The sequence below is a fragment of the Telmatherina bonti genome (genome assembly GCF_933228915.1).
Source record: "Telmatherina bonti genome assembly, chromosome: 1".
Taxonomy (NCBI): domain Eukaryota; kingdom Metazoa; phylum Chordata; class Actinopteri; order Atheriniformes; family Telmatherinidae; genus Telmatherina; species Telmatherina bonti.
The window spans coordinates 23,102,123-23,126,704 of record NC_136619.1 but is presented as its reverse complement, the minus strand read 5'-3'; the positions used below and the strand labels follow the sequence as shown (position 1 = coordinate 23,126,704).

At 37.2% G+C, this 24,582-nt stretch overlaps 3 protein-coding genes across 5 annotated transcripts; 1 reads left to right on the top strand and 2 right to left on the bottom strand.

The window, feature by feature from the left end:
* Nucleotides 1-2,277: 2,277 nt before the first annotated feature.
* Nucleotides 2,278-16,644, bottom strand: dusp22a (dual specificity phosphatase 22a; the record flags this gene model as incomplete). Of its 2 annotated transcripts, XM_079245014.1 has the most annotated exons (7): nt 2,278-3,630; nt 6,685-6,856; nt 7,094-7,168; nt 10,328-10,377; nt 10,885-10,967; nt 13,818-13,851; nt 16,366-16,644. In XM_079245014.1, 7 exons carry the CDS (start codon nt 16,384-16,386, stop codon nt 3,439-3,441), a joined length of 627 nt encoding a protein of 208 aa, XP_079101140.1. In that variant the 3' UTR covers nt 2,278-3,438. The 2 variants fall into 2 exon arrangements, with proteins under 2 accessions (XP_079101140.1, XP_079101139.1); XM_079245013.1 differs by lacking the exon at nt 16,366-16,644 and having other exon boundaries at nt 13,818-13,875.
* A 927-nt stretch (nt 16,645-17,571) lies between these two features.
* Nucleotides 17,572-20,700, bottom strand: cox4i1 (cytochrome c oxidase subunit 4I1). 2 transcript variants are annotated; one of them, XM_079245249.1, is made up of 5 exons: nt 20,621-20,700; nt 19,732-19,808; nt 18,334-18,498; nt 18,037-18,168; nt 17,572-17,892 (listed from the first exon to the last, which is right to left on the bottom strand). In XM_079245249.1, the coding sequence occupies exons 2-5, from the start codon at nt 19,805-19,807 to the stop codon at nt 17,756-17,758; spliced, it is 510 nt and encodes a 169-aa protein (XP_079101375.1). In that variant the 5' UTR covers nt 19,808; nt 20,621-20,700; the 3' UTR covers nt 17,572-17,755. The 2 variants fall into 2 exon arrangements, with proteins under 2 accessions (XP_079101375.1, XP_079101374.1); XM_079245248.1 differs by having other exon boundaries at nt 20,617-20,673.
* Nucleotides 20,701-20,752: 52 nt separating this feature from the next.
* On the top strand, nt 20,753-24,116 carry emc8 (ER membrane protein complex subunit 8). Its single transcript, XM_079245238.1, has 5 exons — nt 20,753-21,241; nt 21,813-21,889; nt 22,004-22,073; nt 22,382-22,476; nt 22,609-24,116. The coding sequence occupies exons 1-5, from the start codon at nt 21,032-21,034 to the stop codon at nt 22,766-22,768; spliced, it is 612 nt and encodes a 203-aa protein (XP_079101364.1). The 5' UTR covers nt 20,753-21,031; the 3' UTR covers nt 22,769-24,116.
* The last annotated feature ends 466 nt before the right edge of the window (nt 24,117-24,582 follow it).

Below are 24,582 nucleotides of genomic sequence, written 5' to 3'. Positions count from 1 at the left end.
TTACAGGTAAAATGGTCTGCTGTCCGCGTAAAGTCTTCTGGAAGATGGCCATTCATAGTTACTAATAGTCTTCATAGCCTGCTAATAAAGTAGGCCAATCATACCAACCTGTCAGTGTTTGTTTTTTTTAATGGTAATTTTATTCATTTATTTAACATTACCCTGGTATTTTTTGTAAACTAATTACAAATTGCTTGAATCCTGTTTTCTTTTCCAAACTACATTCCCCAAATAAAACGAGTTGCTTATCTCTGCAACCAAAACGTCTATTTGAAAAACTTTGGTTTCTTATTAAAGTGAACACCTGTGAGATGTGTAAAGGAGAACTGGTTTTCAAAAGATTTTACCTGGAAAAATGAAGGTAAAAATAAACAAAAAATAAATATAAAAGTAAATATTAGTAGCTTTGTGTGGTTGGGTATTTTTTAAATTATCTTGTTCCTTCTTGTATTTATTTATTCATAATTTCTCCACAAAATAATGTTGTGTGGCACACCACAAAGCAATTAAATCATGGTAAAATATGTATGCAGTCATTCATGTCATAATTTTCTAAATAAAGTGATTGTACTGCTAAAATAAAGAGAACACAGTTATAACCATGCACAGTTACTTCAAGTCATACTTCTGAGATATCAATCTGTAGGAAGTAACAGTGTTAATCAATTTCAATCAATTTTTGAGAATGTTGGCATTTTGTCTGTGCTCTCACCACTAAAGGTAACACGAGGCGGTGTTTGCAACCTACAGAAACTGATCGGGCAGTGCAGCTCATGTAGAGTGGTACATCAATGCAAGCTGTGGCAATAAGGTTTGCTGTGTTTCCCAGCACAGTGTTGAGAGTATGGAGGAGCAGAACACTTAGAGGGAGCTGTCAGAGGACAACAGCCCATCAGCAGGACCACTATCTGTTCCTTTGTGCCAGGAGGAACACTGTCAGGCCCTACAAAATTACCTCCAGCATGCCACTAATGTGCATGTTTCTGCTTGAACTATCAGAAACAGACTCCATGAGGGTGGTATGAGGGCCCAAAATTCACAAATGGGCTCTGTCCTCACAACCCAGCACCATGCAGTCTGATGGGCATTTACCAGTGAACACCAATCTTGCCAGATTGATTGTGGACTTTTCATGGATAAGAACAGATTCACAATGAGCACATGTGACACATTCTGGAAACACTTTAAGTGTCCTACTGCCCACATCCTTCAGCACAACTGTTTTGGCGGTGGGTCAGTGATGGTCTGCAGAGGCATAAGCTTGGAGGGCCACACTGACTTCCTTGTGCTAAAGAGGAACCTTGACTCTTGTACTGAGGGGAAATCCTCAGATGCATTGTCAGACCATGCTGCTGCAGTGGGACCAGTGTTCCTTCTGGTACATTACAATGTTCTATCTTCATGTGGTTGGAGTGTCAGCAGTTCGTACAGGGCAAAAGGTATGGATGCCATAGCCTTGCCTACCATCAGGAAAATATCTGTTCTCTCATTGACCGCATGCCCAGCTTTTTGTTAGTGCATACAGACATGTGGAAGACACACTACTGAAACTGATTTTGAATAGTGTTTCTGGATATTCTGAAAAAGCTGGGGGAGCCTGTGATCTGATCCTTACACTTTACACCTGACCCGCATGGGTTAATAATTTTGATTTTCATTGATATTTTTCTGGAATTTCCATTTTATCCCATTCCTGAAACATTTAACTGATGAAATGTGTGTGAAGTGCTTCTTTTTATTAGCCATGGATGTGTCTTTTCACTCACACATCAACAAACAAAGGATTTTCAGCACAAATTCTGGAGAATTTGTGTTGAAAACCAGTTTGAAACACCTTGTTACTGAATTGTATATTTTCTTAAAACAACTTACCTTTATTTGCTAGGAAAGTACTATTGACTTGGCTTTTTGGACCAAAAAAAAGATAAGTAATCAGTTTATTTCTTCATTTTGTTGTTTGGATTTAAATTGAGGAACATTTTATTTTTGGTTAAAACATCAGCTGTGAAATTATGAAATTGTCATCATTCAATTCACCAATCATCCAGTAATGTTACTGATACAACTCTAAAGTCTAAATGCAGAATGTGATTAGTAAGTGCTGAAGAGTATTGGGATTGTTCTGGAAATGTACTGTACATCAGTTATATCAGTTGGAGATTGTGTAACTTAAACACACGGATATACTCTGTTCTAAGTAAATGACACCAGCTTTCCAGCTGCAAATTCCAAAGATTCTTTTTGGACAAGTCAAGGTGTTTCAAGTATGAGCAGAAACAATCCATGGTGCTGATTTATTTGTAATTACATCTTTGTCACCAAACGCTGTGAATTATAAAACAAAAATAACCACAATGAACACACAATTCAAGCACAATCATATAACCATTGTTAACAATTCAATAAAAATCTGCTTTGTCAAAAAACACGATAAATAAGAGCTTCAGTAAAATCAGGAAGACTAGCATTTGGAGTCCAGAGTGTTGTCATTCTCAGATCCAGTCAAAGTTTCTATAACTTCGCATTTGAGCTAATTGTTTTGCTTAAAAGAACATTTTGCCAAGTTCAGAGCTTACTTGTGACTCAGCAGTTTGTTTGGAATGTCTACATCTCTATGGTACATGAGAAAAGCCAAGGGTATTACTTTTAACTCACAAATTGCAAACAACTTTATTTTGTTTTGTGTCAGTCTACCTTAATAAAAGGCAACCAAACAAGTTTTTCAGCCAACATTAATTTACAGTCAAGACATTTAGTTCCTACAGTGGATTTATGGTGCCAGGATTCAGTACATTAAAGTGTGTACAAAGCTGAGAATTTTCTGGAGAGTTCCAGAAAATCAGACAAAGCCACCCATTAATAATAAATTTAACTAGTTGTTGTTTTTTATACATCTGACAGGTCAGCAGTAGCTCTTAAAGTAGGATGTATACAATAAATTGATGCCTTCAAGCAAACAAACATTACCTCACCAGCTGCAGATTTGATCACAGTTTACTTCTAAGAGCTAAACAAGCTGTGTTACATGGACAACTCCAAAATGGGATTGAAGTGTTCAATTTCATGTACTACCAGTGGTAAAATGTTCATTTAAGATAGCGATAATCAGTTCCATCTTTAAGGCTACACAGCTGAGCACTACAGATGGAACAAGTCCAAAGCAACAACAAACATGTTACTTGCAAGGTGTGGCTAAGGTGTTGGGCAGTTTATAGTAAGGCGTATTTCAGCACCAAACCCCTGTTGGGACTGTACTGTTAGTGGCAGGTACTGTCAATAAAATAATTAAGTATGTAGTACATACTGCTATTGACTTATTTTATTTAGTCTTTTTAGAGTTATTCAAAGACCTTAATGTTGGAAATGGCTTTGGATTCATTTGTAACTGAGAACAACTCCAAATACCACTGTGCACAACTTTGGTCAGAACACCATGTTTTAACTGCTGCCTTCAGGATGATCAGGGCTGGATGGCAGACCAGAGACTCCCATTTTCTGATTTATCCAGTGGTTGTCAGTTCCTCTCCTCTGACTTTCCTGTTGCTCTGTGTATTGGCACAGCAGCGATCCCACCTGCTCCTGGTCATTGAATGGACTGGGACGGAAGCTGGACTGTAACCACGATCGGTACTGGGGGACAAAGTAAAACAAAAATCCACTTTAACCAAATTAAGCATTGGTCATGTATTAGACATTGTGTTAATAATACAATTCTACAATATTACTATTGACTTTGACTGTTTGTATGCCAATTTTATGTTATCAAAAATCCTAAATCTATAGATCTGTTACCCTTATACAATATTTGCATTCTTTTTTTTTTTATTTTTTTTTTTTAAATTTAGACTCCCAACTAGAAATTTCTGACAAAGCCTGACAGTAAATGAGAGAAAATGCATTTTCTCAGCTTCATATTGATAATATACAGTTTTTTTTTTTGTTTTTTTTTTCTTCTTTCACAAATCAATTTTAAACATGGTTCCTATTTGTGACAATATACTTCTCTCAAAATCATGTGTTCAAAGTATCAAAGTTGGGATATTATTTGTTTACATTGTTTTAAATGTGTTGAAGTCTTTGGGGTGCAGGTTTTTGCTCTTTTCAGCTTTACAGTGGAGAGATCCAAGGATCTTACTAATTTAGCTGTGTCTTTATTCGAAACCAAAAGAGTGTGAGACCTGGAGTGAGCTGATGGCAGATAGTAATGACACTGTGCTACACTACTATAGCTGGTCTGAATTCCTGAAAGTTACTGTACTTGGATTTTCATTGTCAGTTAAATATTTGAGTGTTTTTAGATCATGTGCGGTAGAATTTCTTCAATAACAACAGACGTCTGTGAAAATGAGAAGTTGCAATCTCTAAAATAATATCCAGGAATTATCCCTTTGTTTTGTGCAATACCTTATCCATCATAGAGTAAAATGAAGTGAAAGTCAATCTGAAAGTAATACATTCAAATTAGCATTGTCATAATCATCATAAAACCCAAACAGCGAAGCTCTGACTCATAATATAAACAAACTTGTAAAAACTGAAAAGACTGAAATAAGTGTGGAGATAAGATCAATACGATAACAAAATCTTGAATGACACCTGCTCTCAACTGTCGTGTCATCTAGAAAAAGATTGCATGTCCTGTCAGAAGCCGCAAAGTGCTTTCTTAAAACAGACTAGGTAGGTACACAGACTTAAAATGAAAAATCTCTACAGGATTTACAGTCAGATAAAGCTGTCAAAGCTGGTTCACCAGAGGTAAGCAGGTTGGTGCTCACTGCCTAACATGTTCAGTATTAAAAGCAGTTTAGCGCAAAAAAAAAAAAAAAAAAAAAAAAAAAAAAATCAGAAAAGAGGCTTTTTGTAAAGACAAAATATCAGTCAACAAGCAAAAAATTAAAATGAGCTGTATTCATTCTTTTTAAAATATCAACAAAACCTCCCAACTGCTTCATTGTCATCACAGTGGTACAGCTGTAGATGGGAATTTGACTACAATAATATTTTTTTGGCTTTAGGACAATACACATCAATTAGAATTTTAGTTTATGTTTAAAATTAAAAATTGTCCCAGAGTTTTCCAAGTAGGCCATTATTATTTACAATCCCTTGGCAAGTCAACACAACACACACAGTGCATACTTCTCAACAGAAAAAAATAAATGGGATGTCAATGCACTTAGTAGTACTTACGATCTTATACCAGTGCCAATAAACTTTAGTACTGATAAGCAAAGCTGCTGTCGAACCGTACACACAATTCTCACCTGTCAACATTTTCTCTAAACATTGTTACATGAAATACTAGAACAAGGCTGCTCAAACTTGGTACTATGAGGGCTGCAATCCCTCAGGTCTTCGATGTTTCCCTGCTCCAACACACACCTGACTTAATTTAATGAGCCATTATGCAGAATTTGATAGACTGTTTGATGCTTTTAATATGAGTCAGGTGTTTTCGAACAGGGCAATATTAAAACCTGCAGGACTGCGGCCCTTGTAGGACCGAACTGAGGATCACTGGACTGGTGTAGTTTTTTTTCCAGCTTTTGTGGGACTTTTCCCCATAATGTTCACCACTATATTTAGCTTCTTTCCCCCTAAATTTGTGTAGGATAGTGATGCAATGCAGTCAATTATCTTGTTTAAGAATTTTGAGAGTAAATGGTGAGGAAAGTCATTGTTGTCTTTAGATTATTCACTTTCTATCTGACACTCATATGGGAAACTCACAACTACAGAGAGAGCATTTCCCCCACAATTCCTCAAAATCAGTGCAAGGTCTACAAACACAGCCATTTTTTTTTTTTAGTCATATTATGTTGCAAGAAGCTGACAGTAATGCTTAACACGTGATGAGCAGCACCCAGGTTAATGCAATCCAAGCAAACCCCTTGCAGTTCCCCTTCTCTACTTAACTATCACTTGATTGAACTAGTATCATTGTCATGGAATTGCATGCAAAGTGTCCTCACAAACCAAACTCATTCAAATTATGCAACACTTTAGAGGCTGTAAACAAACAGCTGTTTTGTTTTTTTTCCCTCCAAACTTAACACATTATGGAGCTGATGTTGATATCTGCATGCATGGTGCTGGTTTTTCACATTTCTCTGCCTTAAAGAAAATTCTAGACCAGACTACATTTAAATAAATGCAACAATGCCCTAAAGCATACAATCTACACATAAACTTAAGCTCTGAAATCTGTGAAACAAGCGATTGCTTTTTTTTGTTTGTTTTAAATGTGATTGCAGCTGAGAATCTCAGCCATGTCAGCTTAAGGCCATAAATGTGAGACAATGTCTGCTAGTTCATCTCCACTGTGGAAAAAAGGAACAAAACAAATACATGTAGTAAACAATTTCTGGAAAGCTGCAATATGCATGCATCAGATGGCTGGGATAAACGGTTAATAGGTTAACCACAGGCTAAATGTGCACCGTGATGGTCGCATGTGTCACATCCTGTGAGCATCTGTGTATGGGGCTTCAACTCACTAGCAATACTCATATTTACAGAATAAGAATATATCAAAGCCATTGCTGAAAAAAAATAAATAACATAAAAAACAGCATATATAAAGTTTTTAAAAACATGTTAAAATATCTTTTAACTTTAGGCCATGAGATTCAAACTGTAAAAGTGAGCTCGAGTTCTGTTATCGGTCCACATTTACTTGTTTACCTCTGAGACTTGTGTCGTCTGATACTCCTGCAGCTGCTGCTGAAAGCCATAATTTGGGCCAACGAAAGAGCGGACAGCCTTGACGGCAGACAGACATTCCTCCCAGCTGTAGTGAGTGACAGTCATTAGATAGGCCACCACCATGGTAGTGCTGCGGGATACACCTGCAAGGCTGCAGAGACCAAAGGACATGATTATTGTCAATGACCAACTCTATAATTTATTTCCTGCTGGTATAAGCTGAACAAAGGGAACAAACGTTGCTTATTAGCATAGAAACTACACTCTCAGGCACTATCTACTGATTTATGGACATTTTTTTTTTTAAATGCATGTTTTGAAGAACTGATCCATCATCAGAGAAGAGAGAAATACCAAATAGACAGCTGGGTGGAGCATATAAACCTACCAGTGAACTAGACATGCTCCACCATTCAGGCGACATTCGTGGATGAAGCCGATGCACTCTTTGAAATGCTGTAATCTAAAAAGAAAAAATAAGCACACATAATTTCTAACATCTAAAATCAAGGAAATTAGTTTGAAACATGCAGTTTAAGACAAAAAGAAATGCCTTGAATTAACACACGCAGTTATTCACTTATTTTAAAAAAAGAAATTTCTTATTCTAACTGAGCAAGGAAGTAAATCTAAAAATGAGCTACATGTAGGATATGAGAAAGGACACCTTGAACTGAAACTCCTGCGTGGAGGCCTTGACACTGTGTTTCACATATGTTTCTGAAATTGTGATGTTTTGATTTTGATTGCAGAAACTACCGGTTACTCTCAAATACCCAAGAGGTTTAAGAAAAGAGGAGGCAGCTTTAAATTATTTTTGACATTTCCTAAAAACAATGTAAGGGGCTTGTAACTTTCATTTAAACTACTTTAAGTTGTCATGCAAGAAAAATGTTGGGTCTGCTCAAACAGAGTCTGTGGTAGACCAGAGCACAGACAGCAGGGTCAGACAAGGGAAGTATCTGTCTTTGTTTTTGTCTATTTGCAAAATTACAACAGTTTCCAACTTTGATTAGTTCTGTTTATAAATGATCATGTGAGTAATTTTATTTCAAATAACATGAGGCATCTATCCAATGGCAAGAAGATACAACAACACAGTTGCTTGTTTCGTAAGATAATTAAAAATGTCCTAATGTGACATCTGGCCGAGTAAAACATTTGATAGAAAAGAACACAATGAAGTGTAAAATGCTCATCTAATATCCTACCTATTTGCAATCAGGAAACACTGATAGTGTTTTGCACAATCAATGTGGCTGATAACACAGTCTCCTGAGGAACAGATGCTGGTTTCTCAATAGCAGACAGAGCAACAGACTAGAGCTAAAATAAACCGACTGTCACTTTTCTTTTTTCCTCCTTCCTGAGATCCAAACTCCTCTTTAAAAGATGTCTCCTCAGCACTTCACTCTGCCCTTCTAGCACAGACGTTTCTATAAATCTTGTTTGATAAAAAAAACAAATAAATAAAATAAAAATAAAAAACTTGTGACAAAGATTTAAGGTTTTTACTGAATCATTATAGAATAGTACTGACAACAAACTTGCTGGGAAGCCACTGAATATTTGAAAATGCAAACACATCTCTTGCAATTCTGTTGTACACAAAACACAGATCTTTTTATTACTATTGTGACTCTAAAGTAGTTTAAAAGAAAAAAAAAAAGGACAACTTTTTGGAAGTGCTGACAGAAATGAGTGCACACCTTCACTGCAAAAGTACTGCATGTATTAAAATCCATAAAAGATTTTCATGGGTTTCTTTTCTAAATCGAATAAAAAACTGCTTAAAAAATATTAGCATCAAAAGATTACAACATTTGAGGCCATTAAATGAAAGCTTCCCCTGTGAGTCTGTGTATGTCTTTTTTTTTTTTTTTTGTTTTTTTTTTTTTAGGGGAGTGTAACAAATCCTACAAACTGAAGCTGTGTTTTAGGCTTGTAGAGATTAATCTGGCCACCTTTATACTGACTGAATTCCAAAGTACAGATACAAATTCATTGTTTTCTGTATGGAAAATTAAACCGCTACTGCTGCTCCACAAACAGAAACTGTGTGACACAGAAATTTCTCACCATGTCTGACCATATGGGCCCCTGGATGATGGTGAGTGCTGTGGGGCGGCAGTTGGCCTCACCCTACCATAAGTCAGTCAGACTTGTGATTGTGACAGAGGGGGTTTAATAAATCCCTGGGTGGTCGAAGCACACGGCCAGATGTCACTGGGAGGTTTCCTTCCTCTGCTGCCTGAGGGAAAGATGCTTGATTGCGACAGTGGAGGTCAGACATCTCCAGTCCAACCCGACGAGCACCATATAACAATCCACTACAACTACAGTCATGCTCATATTTATTCATACCCTTTCATTAAAGAAGGAAAAAAAACAGCTGCCTGTAAAATAAGCTGAAATTGACTAAAGTAATAATAAATAATTTTATGAAAATCATTATTTTCTAATTCTGGTTCAATAGAAATATTTTTAAAAAAAAGCAAACAAATAAGATAATTATTACATCAATCATGAACTAATATTTTGTTGAACAATCCTTCAATGTTTCTGCTACAGTCAGGTGTTTTCTGTTCCTCTCAGTCAGACTTCTGCACCTGTTGACAGGTATTTTGTCCCACTGTTCAACAGAAAAGTGCTCTAATTTGTTTGTTTGTTTTTTCCTTTCTTCAACACAATTAAATGAAAAAAAAAAACTGTCTTATATTACTAAATTATATTTTTGCAAATTTTTAGTTATTGTTCCTTTTTTAACTCTCCGCTTTTTCTTTAATGAAAGGGTAGGAATACATATGAGCACAACTGTACCTTCTCTTTAAAATGCATTTAAACCAGCTATATTTTCTCTATAAAATAAAGCAAAAAAAGCACATCTTCAGACCCGGGATAACTTTAGCAACAAAAATGGATGATTTACGATTAATTCAGAAACTCAAACTGAGATGTTATCTGTCATTTCTACAACTCAATAAAATGGCTTCATGTTAACAACAAGAAGCTTGACAGGAATTATACAATGCATTGGAGTTTAAAGCAGGTTCTTCAGAAATCCCACCTGAAATGCCTGAGCAGAAACATAACCCATGAACAACATACACTCCCTCCAAGCCCAAATACAGGTTTCACAGTCAGCCACAAATTCAGAAACACACAAAACTACCCTCTGATGCTCAAATTGCAGCTTGTGAGAGATTCTTCTGTGTGTGTGTGTTTCTTTCCCCTCAGCTTACTCACAGAATTCAGTTAAGATTTGAAGCAAAAAAGACCGTTCGGACAGAAGCGTTACTATTAACAGTTGCTGAGAGGGTGGAGGAATACATTATGCCTCTTTCAACACTCAGTCTGCAACCTGATGAACAATGACAATTTGGACGCACTCAATTTCCCTCTCAAAATAGATATTTGACATAGAGTGAATTTAATTCTGTAGGATCTACATATGTCTGCATTAAAAGACCAATCTGATTGAACATTTAAATAAACGTGTCACTTTTATATGACAATAAATGCTTTACAGTAAAAGTTCCATTTAGATTCTTAAAGTATAAATTAACCAATGCACTGTTAGCAGTTAAGTACTCAAAGAAATTATGTTTATATGTATACTCACAGGTTCTCATTGGAAGCATCAGCTGCTTGAATGCAAAGGTATGTCATGTCCTGAAAAATATTGATAAAACACTGAACAGCAGAAAGAAAACAGCCTAAGTCGTGCATAGATTAACTGGAATTACAAATTAACATCATATCACATTATAGCTGTTTTGCATCTCTATTTACTGTAATCACTACATAGTGTAAACCAGCACCCAGAACAATGTTTTTTACTTCTTGCAAAAATGTGCATTAACTTTGTTTAACGCTCACAGCACTGTTACAAAGTAAGAGATTGCCTGGAACCTGCTTGACATTTGGGCAGTTAAAGTGGGACATTATTTGTTGCAAACCTATACATAAAAGAGTTAATTCTACATCTCAGCCACTATAATTTCTCCTTGCTTCAACTATGACTTCATAGCACCCTCTCCTGGATGATGGAACTAATTACATTCTTAAAACAGACAAACCAACATCACCAGGTGAAATTTCCACAGAAAGACCTGCCTTTAAACACATAAAAAACATCCACACACAAAAAAAGACAACCATACTGGTTTTCCCACTTACCTCAAATACTGGCTTTGCATTGTTGTACACAGAGAGGATGTGGGTGATGCCATTTTTAGACAGACTGTCTCTGTTCTCTGAATCTGTGACAAGAGAAAAGCTCAAACATTTAAAAATCTGGCATTACATATATAAAGAAGATTAATAAAACTTACTTCTGAGCTTATTCATCCATAAGCCAATCACACATATTGGTATCAGGATCATTTCTGAAGACAACTACAAAAAATTCTATCAAGTTAAAATAAATCTTTACTGTCAGCTGTGAGTTTGAAAATGGCCTTTCTGTAAAGATTATGAAGAACCATATGTTTATTATAAATTACAGATAAAATGTTTGATAAATGATGAATACTGCATTTGTGTTGGTGAGGCTCTGTGTTGATCACAAACTTTACTTATTTTCTGTACTGCTTAATCCAAGTAAGGGTTGTGGGGAAGCTGGAGCCTATCCCAGCAATCAACAAGCGAGAAGTTGGGTACACCCTGAGCAGGTTGCCAGTCCATCGCAGAGTGAACATTTTGACCAGTTAATAGTGAAGTCCTCCTTTAAGAACAATGTGAGCTGGGTAGTAGCCCAAGGTGGGGACCCTGGCAGTCAAATTCTAAGCTGCAGAAGCTAGCTCTAGAGGGGGGATAAAGGCTGAGCTGACTTGATATAGTTCCAGTTAGACATAGTTGGGACTCTGCTCAATGCAAGGCTTGGGTACTGGAACCCCAGAGGCTGGGCCCTGTCTGGAATTGCTTGCCCTGCTGGGAACATCTGCCACAATACCTTGCCAGAGAGAGCTTCAACGTCTACCTCCGGCAAACTTCAACCATGCCCAAGTGAGACGGGGGGGGGGGGGGGGGGGGGGGGGGGTATTGAGTCCAACTAGACTATGTTTTATCCCTACGTTGTTGAGATAGCCAGTCAGGTGTGACTTCATGTGACCATGAAGTCCTAGGTGGTTGTATTGGTGGTAATCCCCAATCTTGTTTGTAGGGAAAAACTCAGACATGGTGGGGTGGGGGCGTGGGGTGGGGTGGTGTCAAACTATAGGAGGATTGCACTTCTCAGCATTTCCTGGTAAGATCTACTGAGGTTCCGAAGAGGAGCTTCCATCAGATAGTCAAAACCTTGGTTTTCATCCCACTGTGGAAAAATGGGCCAGCTTTTCACCAGCTTCAAAAGCCCCTCTTGGAAGGGGAACAGGAGTTTGTCCAATCAGTCTACAGGTGGTTTGTGGACTTGGAGAAGCCATTTAACTGTGTGTCCCAGGGACTGGGTGATTCCATTGTAAGGAATACTGGACCCCACTTTACAAGCTGTCCTGTCCCTGCACAACTGGTGTCAGAGCTTGGTCCACATGGCTGGCAGTAAATGAAATTAATTCACAATTAAGGTTGGATAACATTAAAGCTGCCTTTTGTCTCGGATTTTGTTCACTACTTTTCAGGACAGAATTTCTAGATGTAGATGAGGGGTTGAGTGGATCCAGGATTGGTGGCCTCAGGTCTATGCCTTTTGTAGATGATGTGGCTCTGTTGGGCTCAGTTAGGTTGTGATCTGTAGTTAGCTGGAGCAATTTGAAGCCGAGTGTAAGGGGATTGAGATAAGAACCAGCATCTCTAAATTCAGTACCATGGTCCTAAGCCAGAAAAGGTTGGAATACCCTCTTCAGGTCTGGAATGAGGTCCTGCCCCAAGCGGAGGAGTTCAAGTATCTCGGGTTCTTGTTCATGAGTGAGGGGACAGATGGAACGGAAAATTGACAGGCGGTTCGGAGTGCTGTATGCAGTGATGTGAACTTGGTCAGCTGTGGTGAAGAAGGAGCTGAGCTAAAAGGCAAATTGACTGGTTGATCTGCATTCCTAGACTCACTTATGGTCATGAGCTGTGGATAGTGACCAAAAGAGTGAGACTGAAGACAAGTGGCTGAAATCAGTTTCCTCCACAGGGTGGCAGGGCTCTCCTTTAGAGATAAGGGAGAGGCTCAGGAGTAGAGGAGCCAGATGATGTGGTTTGGGCATCTGGTCAGGATGCTGCCAGGACACATCCTTGAAGAGGTGCTCCAGGCATGTCCGTTTGGGAGGAGACCATAGGGAAGGGCCAGGACATGCTGGAGGGATTATATCTGTTGGCTGGCCTGAGAATGCATCAGGATCCCCCAGATGAGCTGACGAATGTGGTTGGAGAGAGGGAAGTCTGGGCTTCCCTGCTTAGGCAGCTGACAGCGCAACCCCATCCCAGATAAGAGGTAGAAAATGGGTACATGGATGGAGAATAATAAAAGCGGCTAATGAGGCAGGTGTAAGAGCTGAGAACTACAGTACAACACCATTTGGTACATCCAGATCTACAGTCACTTGCTCCTGTCACTTGTACTAATTTTAGCTGTTAAACTTTCGCCATCATGTGGAACCATCATTAAGTCAGCTAAAGTTAGAACACTGCACATGCCACATGAACTGTGAGAGGCTGTGAGTCACTACAGAAAGTGTCACACTGATAAGTACAGATTCTTGTTTCAAGTACACTGATTTTTTAAAGCTATCTTGCTATTGAATTGCTCATATTTTCCACTCAAATCGATTTGACAAACAATACATTCAGCTGCAATTCATGCTTCTCAAATAGCCATTGAGTACCATTTATAAAAAGGTATCACAAAAACATTCAGAATACAATTTATTTATGCTTATGTCTGAACAACACTGTCTTTTGAATTACACCCTGACCATGTAGCAGTTTAAACAAGTGTAGACAATGGACTGAATTGATAAATGTGTCTAGTATTTAAATGCATGTCAAATTTAAAATAAAAACCTAGTTATACAATCCAATGCTGTACTCTTAATACCTCATCCCTTCACAACCTTTTAATGTAGCTACTAAAAGGTCTAGCCTATCAGTATTCCATTTAAAGCATTAAAACACTATGGTTGCCTTACCTCTGATGTTGCCAAGGTAGAGTCCATCAACAACCTGTGAAGCAACAGTCACAGACATTTTGTGTTATACTTTCATTACAATTTAGCTGAGGGTCAGACACGACAGAATTAGAGCGCCATCTGAAAAAAGCAAATGTTCCAAGTCCAACCAAGTTGGATTTAAGGCTTAAGGCTTAAGAAGCCTGTATACACAGGAGACAGCCATACAAGGTCTGAAGCATTCATCCATGATTATCAAGACAAAACGATGAGTGGCTGTTGACTGCCATTGTACAACTTCAGTATAAAATCCACAAAGCAACCACAGCCTGAAGAAAGTTAAGTTCATAGCATTTATAAAAATAAAAATAAAAAACACAAAGTGAACATTACTCCAGCAATGAAAAATTGAAACAGAAGTTCATTTTTACTTTGACAGTCCTTATTTGATTAGTATTTACTGAAGTTAATTCAATAACTTGATCTGTTTAAATGAACTTTCATTTTCTACTGACTCATCTGAATGTGATTTTCAACTGCAGCAGTAAAATATCAGCAACAATAAAACTAGCAAATAAATGCAATAAACTGGAGGCATGAACATCTGACTGAGTGAAATATTAACTTCAGCAGAACTTGTGTCTGGGAGCATAATCCTCATATCCCATTCAGTCTGATATGTGATCATGTATACTATGTAGCAGGGATGTGTGATCAAGCTGAAGAGGTAAGACAAGGTCAAATCAATGGTTGAAACAAGACGTATATAGTCGGAAAATTGGCAATGTTGATACTGTCTGGGCCAAGTCAAAGTTTCTTTATATTTGGATTTTAAAACGACCACAGTTGACTAAAGTGCTACAAGCTGAATGAATATAAAAATACTTCACTTCTATGACAGCAATTAATATTAGTTTAATTATAACAGTCAATACATGAAATAAACAGGAAAAATAAACAAAACATATTCTTGCATATAAAAAACAATATGCTTCTCAACATGGATCAAAAGCCAGCAAGAAGATTTTTTTTTTTTTTTTAGTAAAGTTTAAAAAAAAAAAAAAAAAAAAAATCAAGAGTCTGATGTGACGAACCTTTCCAATAAGAAGGAGCCACAACTGAAATGGCTCAATTGCCTCTAGCTGTAAACCTGCTTTAAATTGTTCAAGAGTAACTGATTCATAGACTGCATGGAGTGTTAAGCTTGTGCAGTGTCATAAAGACAAATCCTCAAAAATCTTTAACTTGGCTCTGTAACAGACTGGAAGCCAATGTAAAGAGGTCAAGCAGAGGTACAATGTGATCATGACTCCTCTTTCCTGTTAAAAAGTGGGTTGCTGCATTTTAACAGCATGCAGAAAACAAAATTACAACAAATAATTGCTAATATGTAAAAAAAAAAAAATTTAAATAATCTAATGAGATCAAATTAAAGGATAAATTATTCTTTTAAAGTTATGGAACATCCCCAATCCCCCTGCTTGTTTAAAATCCATACTGGTATAAAGGAGTGCGGAATTGAATTAAAAAAAAAAAAAAACAACCTTGCCTTGAAAACTAAGCTCTTCAGAAACTACTGAAATGAAGCAAATTAAATTAAGTTAGCATCCAAATAGAGTACAAAGGTGTGTAGTCTACATGAAGTGCTAATATAATACAACAGTATAAAGTGTATGCATTATGCTAATATATTTACAGCATATCGTTATGTCAAATAACTACTTGCGCATCTTCCCACCATCCAATACGTGCATGTTAAGTGGTCACTATAAATTCTCCCAAGAAGTGAATGTGAGTGGTTGTTTGTCTCTGTGTTGCCCCTGCTATGGGCTGGCAGCCTGTCCAGGGTGTACCCTGAATCTCGCCTGCTAATTGCTTGGAAAGGCTCCAGCTTCCTCGTGACCCTGATATGAATGCATGAATGAGAGTTGGGTCAAATATGAACGTGAAAATTAATTTAAAAACAAAAAACAAAAAAAAAATCCCTTGAAATGTTCTAATACATTTTGTGTCCTCAATTCAATCTTTCTCTTTTTTTTCATACAAATGTCTTCCCTTCATTTTAATTTACTTCACTGACACTTATTTCTATAACTTTTTGGCATTGCAAAGTCACGAGATAATAACTGAATCGTTTGCTCCAATTATCAATGAGCATGGTCTGCAAAAGCAGCAGATAGCATACATTGCTTTTCACCGCTCCAGCCGGGATGCTAAATAAAAGAAAGTCAAAATATGCCTAATAATTTACATTTAGGACAGATGGATACATTTAAAACAAAAAACGGGTATAATGTAGCAACTTCCTGAAAGTTTATATCACCCTGAAGTAGTCCGAGTTCAAGTGATCCGCTGCAATAAATCACATAAACAAACTGACTATCCAACCAGTACTTCCAGAACACGTCTGCCCATCATCTGGACAGTCTGGGAGGACAAAACATCTCACGTCATCAATACACGTCGAGTCGTTCCGAAGGCGGTTCCCAGCCACGCTGAGTAAAGTTTGACCACAAGAAACGTCCCAAACAGCAATAGTATAGACAATAAAAACAAACGCCGGACATACCTTATTCATTCCATTCCCCATGACGATTCTGAACTAGTGTGCGGTGAGCTACACCACTTTATTACACCGAGCAGCTACGGTAACATTGATTTTTTAAGCCAAAAAAACACGAGGCTAAACCAAGTGAACTCCGGTTCTATAATAAAACAGCTACTGTCCGTTTGTATATCTGCTTTTTATCAACCAGCATCGTTACATGTAGTTGCAGTGGTGAACTGATTCAGATTTGTTTCAGCTTTGACCTCCTCTCCGATCCAGCCACAGTTCCGTCACGCTGTATCGTCTTCCGGATTGTTTTGACGTAAAACAACGACAGCTGCGGGCTCATCCGGTAAGTGACGTCACAGCGTGTTGAATCCACTCAGCTAGTGTAGGACATTTTCAATGAAAGGGGTGTGGGCAGGTGCACAGACCGGGAAAATATAATGAAACTAGTTGATGACAATGATCTTGTTATTGATCCTGCACTATGGCTTTAATCACTGCTGCAGACACTTAATCTTCAGTGGTAATGAAAGAAACCATTTGTGCCAAAAACTTGTTTTTCTGGCATTATTAAACTTGGCACTGCAACAATATTTGGCAGTTCTATTCCAGCCTCTTCATAAAATGTAAACTGATTAAAAAGGCACACAGTGGTAATAGGCTAAATAATACTACACAAGTGTCCCATTATAATGAAAACCCCCAGGCTATTCCCTCAACCATGACAGGGAATACATTTATCTTTAGGTGGTCCCATGAGGTTGCTGGTTTAGGGTGGAATTACTGTTAAATCACAATTTATACTATTGACTAGTCCATTTAGGCAACTTTCAAGTATGCTCCCTCAAGTTTGACTTTGCTCTCAAATTCCTGCTCAGTTTTATCCCATACACCTATAACACTGGATGTGACCAAACCAAATTTGCCTGTTTCAGCTTTTTAATTTAGGTCTCAAGCATTGAAATTATTCTTTTAGGTACTCTAAATGAATTTTTTTTTTTTTTTTCACTAAAACTACTGAGAGCTTGTATATTCAGGTTCATTCAGAGGCCATGCACCAGTTCACATCTAGAAATGCTGTTCCCTTCTTAAAGGAAAAAATATATCTCATACCAATTTATAAAAATGAATCTCAGACAATTTAACATTTTAACCATTAATCAAGCATCCCAACTCTGACAAAAGGAGTGTTAATGTGTAAAAGAAACGCATTGAATGAGCTTTTATTGGTTTAACATTTTTTATTTGTCTTTTTATTTTACACAAGGGCCTTAGGAGGAAGTGGTCTTCCAAAATGCAGACAGGGATAATGTGGACAAATGATAAATACAGAAATATAAATTTTATTGTATCTTTGAGATGGGCCTGCTTTGATCAAGTAGGTGCTGTGGTCTTCTGGGTCGGTTTATTTTTTCCACTGCTTGTTCTCGTAGTCCCATTTGGCCGAGAAGCCCTGAATTGGGTTCATTCTCATGTCCAGCATTCGCTGCAGCTCTTTCTCCTTGTAATCTCCCTCAAATGTAAGTGGGACGGGTCCATACACTGCAAAGATAAAGTATTAAATGTGTCAGGCCATAGAATGACCCCAAGAAAAATAGGAGTTTCTCTGAAACTGCATGTGGTCAGCTGTGGGAGCTGTTGATCAAGTAACATGTTGGCTTGTAGATAATAATTTTGCATATTTACCAAACTTCCTCTGCCAAAGAACAAGAAGGCCAGTAAAACCAAGGAAGAACAGAATTCCTCCAACCACTGACTTCCACTCTCCTGATCCCTGGTTCATCTCAGCAAAGCTCTGTTTGAAGCTGATGCGGTACACTGATAAAAGATAGAATAAAAGGGTTTGAAGTTTAAAGGAGAAAAAAATTAAAAGGATCAAAAATGAAAATGATAGGGCAGTGGAACATGCACATTATTATAATATTTTAAAGTAATACAACTACTTTAATCAACAAACAAAATGTAATTGTTATTATGTCCTACATGCAATCTTTTCATCATTGGACAGTGCAGCCCAGGAGCCCTTCTCCTTCTCTTTCAGAGCCTTCTGTTCTGCAGTCAGGGTCTGCACATAGGTCACATCTGGGAGAGGGTTGTCCCGCCTGTCAAAGTAGGCAGGAAGGGTGTAGTCCTCCACCTTAGCAACGCCTGCAGGAGAGGAAAAAAAGTTTTGTGAAGAACCCTTTCACACCTAATGCCTTCAATTATGTCAATCTTTTTCTGAAATCTTAAAATGTATTCTGTCAAAAATTCAGATGTAGAGAACTACAATTGCAGTTAAAGAAAAAAGAAAAGCGAAACAAGTTTGCATTCTGCCAGCTACTGTGATAATCTGAAAATGTAAAATCTGATTAAATTCAACAAATAAAATAATTGTTTTGGCAGATCAATAACATTACAGTATTTTTCTGCAAAAAATACTACATCATCAGCCCATTTCATGCTGATTCAGCCCCTTTACTTGATCTGTACAACAGTAAACAAGTTTAGAATACCTCTTGATATTTCCACAACATAAAATACAAGTCATCACTGATTAACAGATGCCTGGTACGTTTTTCATCTGTACTGATAGATGCAAAATCCAAATTTTTTTTCAGATATGTACAGATTCTCTTTCATGTTCAGACACAAAAATCTAATGGTTTTCTTCTGTGATGCATTAGCACAATGTCTCAATGACAGAAGGATTATGGAGTAACAGTTGTTTAACCCACTAAAGAGCCAAATGTATATCATAGTTGTATTTCACATTAAATTGTGTTTTTTTTTTTTAAATTATAAAGACAATTATAACCAACCATTCACAATGTAATATTACAATTACAATTCTCACAAATAGCCAACATTTAATATGTTACTAGTGAAAACAGAGATGTAACACGTATTACAGTATTAGATCAGGTATCCATAAATAGGTTTATGGTCCGAGCTCTTGCCTCTGAAGTTTAACCCACATGGCAGGGCACCCACCGAATACAAGTTTCAATATACTTGGATTCTTTCAACACTGCAGCTGTTTTTGGGAGAATATGGACTCTCAAAGTATCACTTATAACTTTCCTTGTCCAGCTAACCTTTTCCATTAATGGTCAAGTAAAGGATAAAGAAAAGATCACGGAAGGTTTTTTTCTAGAGGTGGGAAATCAAGTTTTTTTTGTTTTTAGTCTACAAAAATCAGCAATATTGAAGAATTGTGAGAATCGCAATTTAAATTGAATCGGCACCCAAAAAAAAAATCGTAATCGAATCAAATCAGGACAAAAGCATATTATCACAACCCTAGTTCTTTTTTTTTTTTTTTTTGCAATTAAACCCCACCAAGTGTGTAAGCAATAGGAAAATATACATGTTGAATATATTTTACTTATTAATACTTACCATGACCACCACGTACACTGATAGATGTGGAAATAGCACGTTTGCCAATAAGGCTCAGGGCTCGTGTGGCCAGCATTCTGTAAAGAACAACAATGGATAAATGATTAATTAAACACAGACATTTTGCCAGATTTACATGGCTCTTTTAGGCTTAATTTTTTTTTCTTTTTTCTTTTTAAGCATGTACGAGCAGTATTCATAAATAAAAAGTCTGTTTTCATCAATGGATCCCTACATTTAGAAAATACAGAATAATCTACAAATATTGTATATAAGGTTAAAGTCAATACTAACAATGTATCAATAGAAGTGAAACATCATCTTTCGTTTTCTTTGAATATTCAGTCACTCGAGGTCGACATTATTATTTCAAGTAGGCTTTTAACAATCGGTTGAAACTCAACACAAACAATATGCATATACGAAGATCGTCAAGATTTTATTGGGACAATCGCGTTAAAAGTTCAGCGTTCAAGATAGGCAAAAGCTAATGTTAGCGTTAGCTGCAAACACAAGGTCACGGCGCCCGGAGAAAAATGATCACAGTAATATCAGTTTCTCTTACACAACACTATATTAAACTTATTTTTCCCAGACTGAGATACTAATTATGCAAGCTACTGGTTAACAACACAAACAGTTGGTATATGCTCATCACCCCTTTGCAGATCTGATGCCCATCTGGGCTAACATGAGCTACCCGGAACATTAGCACGCCAGCTGCGCGCCGCTCTGACAAAGTGACCGTATTTGTAATTTAAAAATATTCTTTTGAATGGCTTCTTCTACGAAGAATATGTAGACGGTCCTTATACATATCATAATCAAGTATGGTACAACTCCACAAGGTCAGAAAAATTTCTAACTTATTTAAAAATATACGACCTACTGTTTTTTCCTTGCTCCCGTCTCCTGATGATCTGAAGGGAAGTGACTGCCTTACGGAAGGACGTAAAACATTTTGTTTACGACAGTTATTTTCACATTACGGCACTACCGGTGCCACAGTAACGAGTGGAATGTGGAAGTGAAGTGAGATTAGCTTCAGTTGCTTCAGCCACTGGGTCATTCATTTGACGACACTAAGAACCGCTGTGATTTCGAATAATTATAAAGATTACATGTACTTATCAGATGGCATAGAGAAGATTTTGGCAGAAAGGTGGTCGCGGAAATAGATGTATACTTTTCTGTGGGCATGATAGGTAACGATAGCTAACGCAGAAGTCTCTCTTCATCGTGCAACTAGCTACTGAGCTACTTTAGCAGGACTGGTCTCTTTACTGCTTTTCTAATAGACATGCCTATTCAACTTACGAGTCAGGCTTACTGTAAAATGCTTTTACATGCTGCCAAATACCCTCACTATGCCGTTAACGGGTTGCTGGTAGCAGAAAAAACGAAGGAAAGGAAGGACAGTCACACTGGTCCTGTCTTGTGCGTGGACTGCGTGCCTCTTTTTCATGGTACTCTTGCTCTGGCACCAATGCTAGAAGTAGCTTTGACACTGGTAAGTACTCTACGAGATGGTATTTAAGTAGATCCGATTTCAACTAAAGTAACAACTCTGCAAAGACTTTTTTTTTTTTTATTTTCTTGGTAATTACTAGCTACTTGAGCAATCCAGCTCATGGCATATATTTGCTTGAAATAAAATTCTTTAAAAGGCTCATCCGTTTCTCAAATTTCACGGGGGGATTTTGAAACTTATTATTGTTATTAATATTATGGGTAGAGCAATGCCATTCATTGGATGCGAAGACAGATGTCAAGATGTTAACTCCTGTAAATTTCGTGGCATGAATACAGATATTTTTGCAAGTTAGTACAGAAATACACTATTAGATCCAAGATATAGGGTTGACCTCGTATTGTTAAAAAAACAAAACAAAACACACACGCACACACACACACACACGAGAACCATCAATAGCAACAGTAACTACAGTTCCTAAAGTACGATTAAATTAAAGTCACAGTTTGGTAATACAGTCTCATATCTCCAGACAAACCTGAAGGTCATCTGAGTGAAACTGTCTTGTCTTTACATGTTGGCTTCCTGACACCTGATCACTTCTCAGATTGACACTTGGTGTAAAGAACACAACTACATCATTGCTGGATATTATCAAGCTAATGAACGCACAAAGGATTCAAGGTAAGATGATTTATATTTTAAATTCTAAATCTAATTTCAGGGTAACATATCCTCAAAGAAGCTGTTTGGCTCACTATCCTGCATCTTATTATTGCTCCTCTGTCTCGTCTGCAGACCCAACCAAGTAGCGGAAAAAGTGGCGGCCAGGATTTCAGAGAACTTCAGTGAAGCAGCAATTGTTATGGTAACCCTAAATGATTTGGAGTCTAATTGTTTAATGTCAGGTGAAAAAAAATTATTTGTTCTTAGATTGGTTGAAGTTTGGAGATTTTGGCCAAATTACATGTCAATATGCAGACAAAATGAAGCAGCTTTGTCGTGTAGAAGATGCAGTATGAGAAACGTTCGCTGCTGACTTGGCAGTTTTTATTGCCATATCTCTAGAGTTATTGGTTTGACAGATATAATGTTACATAAAAGCTTGCAAACAATAGCATGGACTTCCACAAGTTTCCAGAAAAAAATGTAATTTTCTGTGATGTATTCCACCAGGTGGACAATGGTAGATTAACAATGAGCTGTTTTGAGCCTATTGTGCTCATCTACGATCATCATGAAAACAAGTGGAAAAACAGGGAAGGAATGACGTAAGTAACTTAGGATAAAAGTGCAGAGCTTTGAGTACCCAACTCTGTTCACTCATTAACTGAATATTTTGCAAAAAACCCCCCCAATAAATTCCTGAAGATAATGCACTGATGCTAAAGTTTGTCTCCTAGTGATTATTTTGAAGACTGGAGTGAAGCACAGAAGATCACATCTGCTCTGCTGGAAGGAAAATCCTATGAGAACCTGATTGACTTTGACAATCATTTGGATGATCTAAGGAACGACTGGACCAATCCAGTGATTAACAAGTCCGTCCTGGATCTGTGCTAAGACCTTTTAGTCTCGGTCGTCAGACTCTCACACACACTATAAATATTGCTGTCATTTCAGCATGCATATTTGCTACTGAACAAGTAGCACATTGTCTATGTTTCAATAAAAGCCTCCTATAATAACAGGACCCGCAGGCACCAGATGTGCGCTATGGACTTGTGTTGGCCTTTACAAGGTGATATTAGGATGAAGAAGGGGATTATGTTTTTCAGACCCCCCTCCCCCTTTTGTTATGTGCAAAACATTCAATTCTGGAATATTTGATCAAAATATTTCTCAAATTTTTGCCATACAGAGATGGAAGTACTAAATCATTAAAAAAAAATATAGATGACATTTGTAACATTGGGATGTGATATAAATATATAGAAATGTGTTCCTTGTTACCTCTTTAGTTTGTGTAAAGGCGTGAAACAAAATTCACGTGTAATTGTAATCAAAAGCTGCAAAAACCATCCTGCTCTTACATGAACGTGTCAATGAAATGCAACCATATATTGAAATTTGTAGTGTTGGACTCAACTTGATGCTTTTGCTCAGGGGTGCCCAAGTCCAGTCATTGAGATAAACTATCCTGTAACTTTTAGATGCAATGCTTCTCCAACACATTTGATCAAATGAATGGTTTGTTACAGGTGTCTGCAGAGGTAGATGGTGTGGATGAGGCAATTCAGCCATTTGATTCAGATGTGTTGGAGAAGGAATATGGATATGGGTATCCCTGCTTTAGCTACACCAGCAACTATAAAGGCACGTTTGACTTGAGAGCTTTGACATTTGAGATGTGCATTTCCATGAAACATTACTCTTATTGTCATAAGTTGGTTCTTGACTAATGGTGTGATTTGTTCAAATGTCTAAATCAGATTACAGGAGTGCATGAATTTTGTTTGGAGTTGGATATGTTTAATCATGTAGCAAAGATGTAATTTTAGTTAAGTGACCACTCTAAATTAGAACTTTTAAAGAGAAAGGTTAAGTAAATTGAAATATTTATTGTGAGCTTGTAAGGTTAGGATTAATCTGTTAACATGATTTTTTTTAAATACAAATTTTATTAACCGAATGTAAAATGACTGATTTCTTAACAGATGGAATCCTCACCAAACAGATTTTGTCTTTTGCTAATATATTTTGCTGTGTGTCTTATTCAGCTGCTGTGACTGACAAGATTGAAGGCAGTCACTGAGCAGTAGCTGTAGGGCAGTAGCTTACCGATTTAGTTTTGTATGGTTTGAGTTTCCTAAAGGCTTGTGTGAACATCTTTGTCACTGCATCAGTAGCCATGTGCTACTGCTAACGTGTTGCACAAGGAATTTAACAGACATTTTGTATGTCAGTTTGCAAGACAAAATTTCTAATAAAATGTTCTACTAAAACATTGTAAGATAGAGTTGCAGAAATTTTGTCACCAAGGAGTTGCACTGTTACTCAAAACCACACTAATAACGATTATTGTTGTACATTTAAACACCCCTAAATGATTAAGTTCATAACTTTTTGACCTTTTGAACTTCTCATTTGCCCTCAGAAATTGGTCTCTGTCTTATAAGCAGAATTGGAATCAACAAGATAGTGGAAAGTTAACTTCCTCAGAAATTTTCGTCCTTATTGGCATAAAATGCTGCGGATTTATTAACTGCACAAATGTCCCATTGCACTGTGTCCCAAATGCAGGTACTTGATAAAATAAATAATTGTCCATGTAAGGCACATCAAATGACATGTCCTGTTAGTCATGGAGTGCATGAAAAACTTTTAAGTGAATTCATTGAAGAGCAGCAATGATTTGACTGGAAACCAAGTCAAAA

Coding starts and splice junctions, on each gene's coding strand:
- emc8 (XM_079245238.1), top strand. CDS start 21,032: ATGCCTATTCAACTTACGAGTCAGGCTTACTGTAAAATGCTTTTACAT. Junction 21,242..21,812: donor TAGAAGTAGCTTTGACACTG/GTAAGTACTCTA, acceptor ATCACTTCTCAG/ATTGACACTTGGTGTAAAGA. Junction 21,890..22,003: donor GAACGCACAAAGGATTCAAG/GTAAGATGATTT, acceptor TCTCGTCTGCAG/ACCCAACCAAGTAGCGGAAA.
- cox4i1 (XM_079245249.1), bottom strand. CDS start 19,807: ATGCTGGCCACACGAGCCCTGAGCCTTATTGGCAAACGTGCTATTTCC. Junction 18,499..19,731: donor CAGTGTACGTGGTGGTCATG/GTAAGTATTAAT, acceptor CCTCTCCTGCAG/GCGTTGCTAAGGTGGAGGAC. Junction 17,893..18,036: donor TCTTTGGCAGAGGAAGTTTG/GTAAATATGCAA, acceptor TTATCTTTGCAG/TGTATGGACCCGTCCCACTT.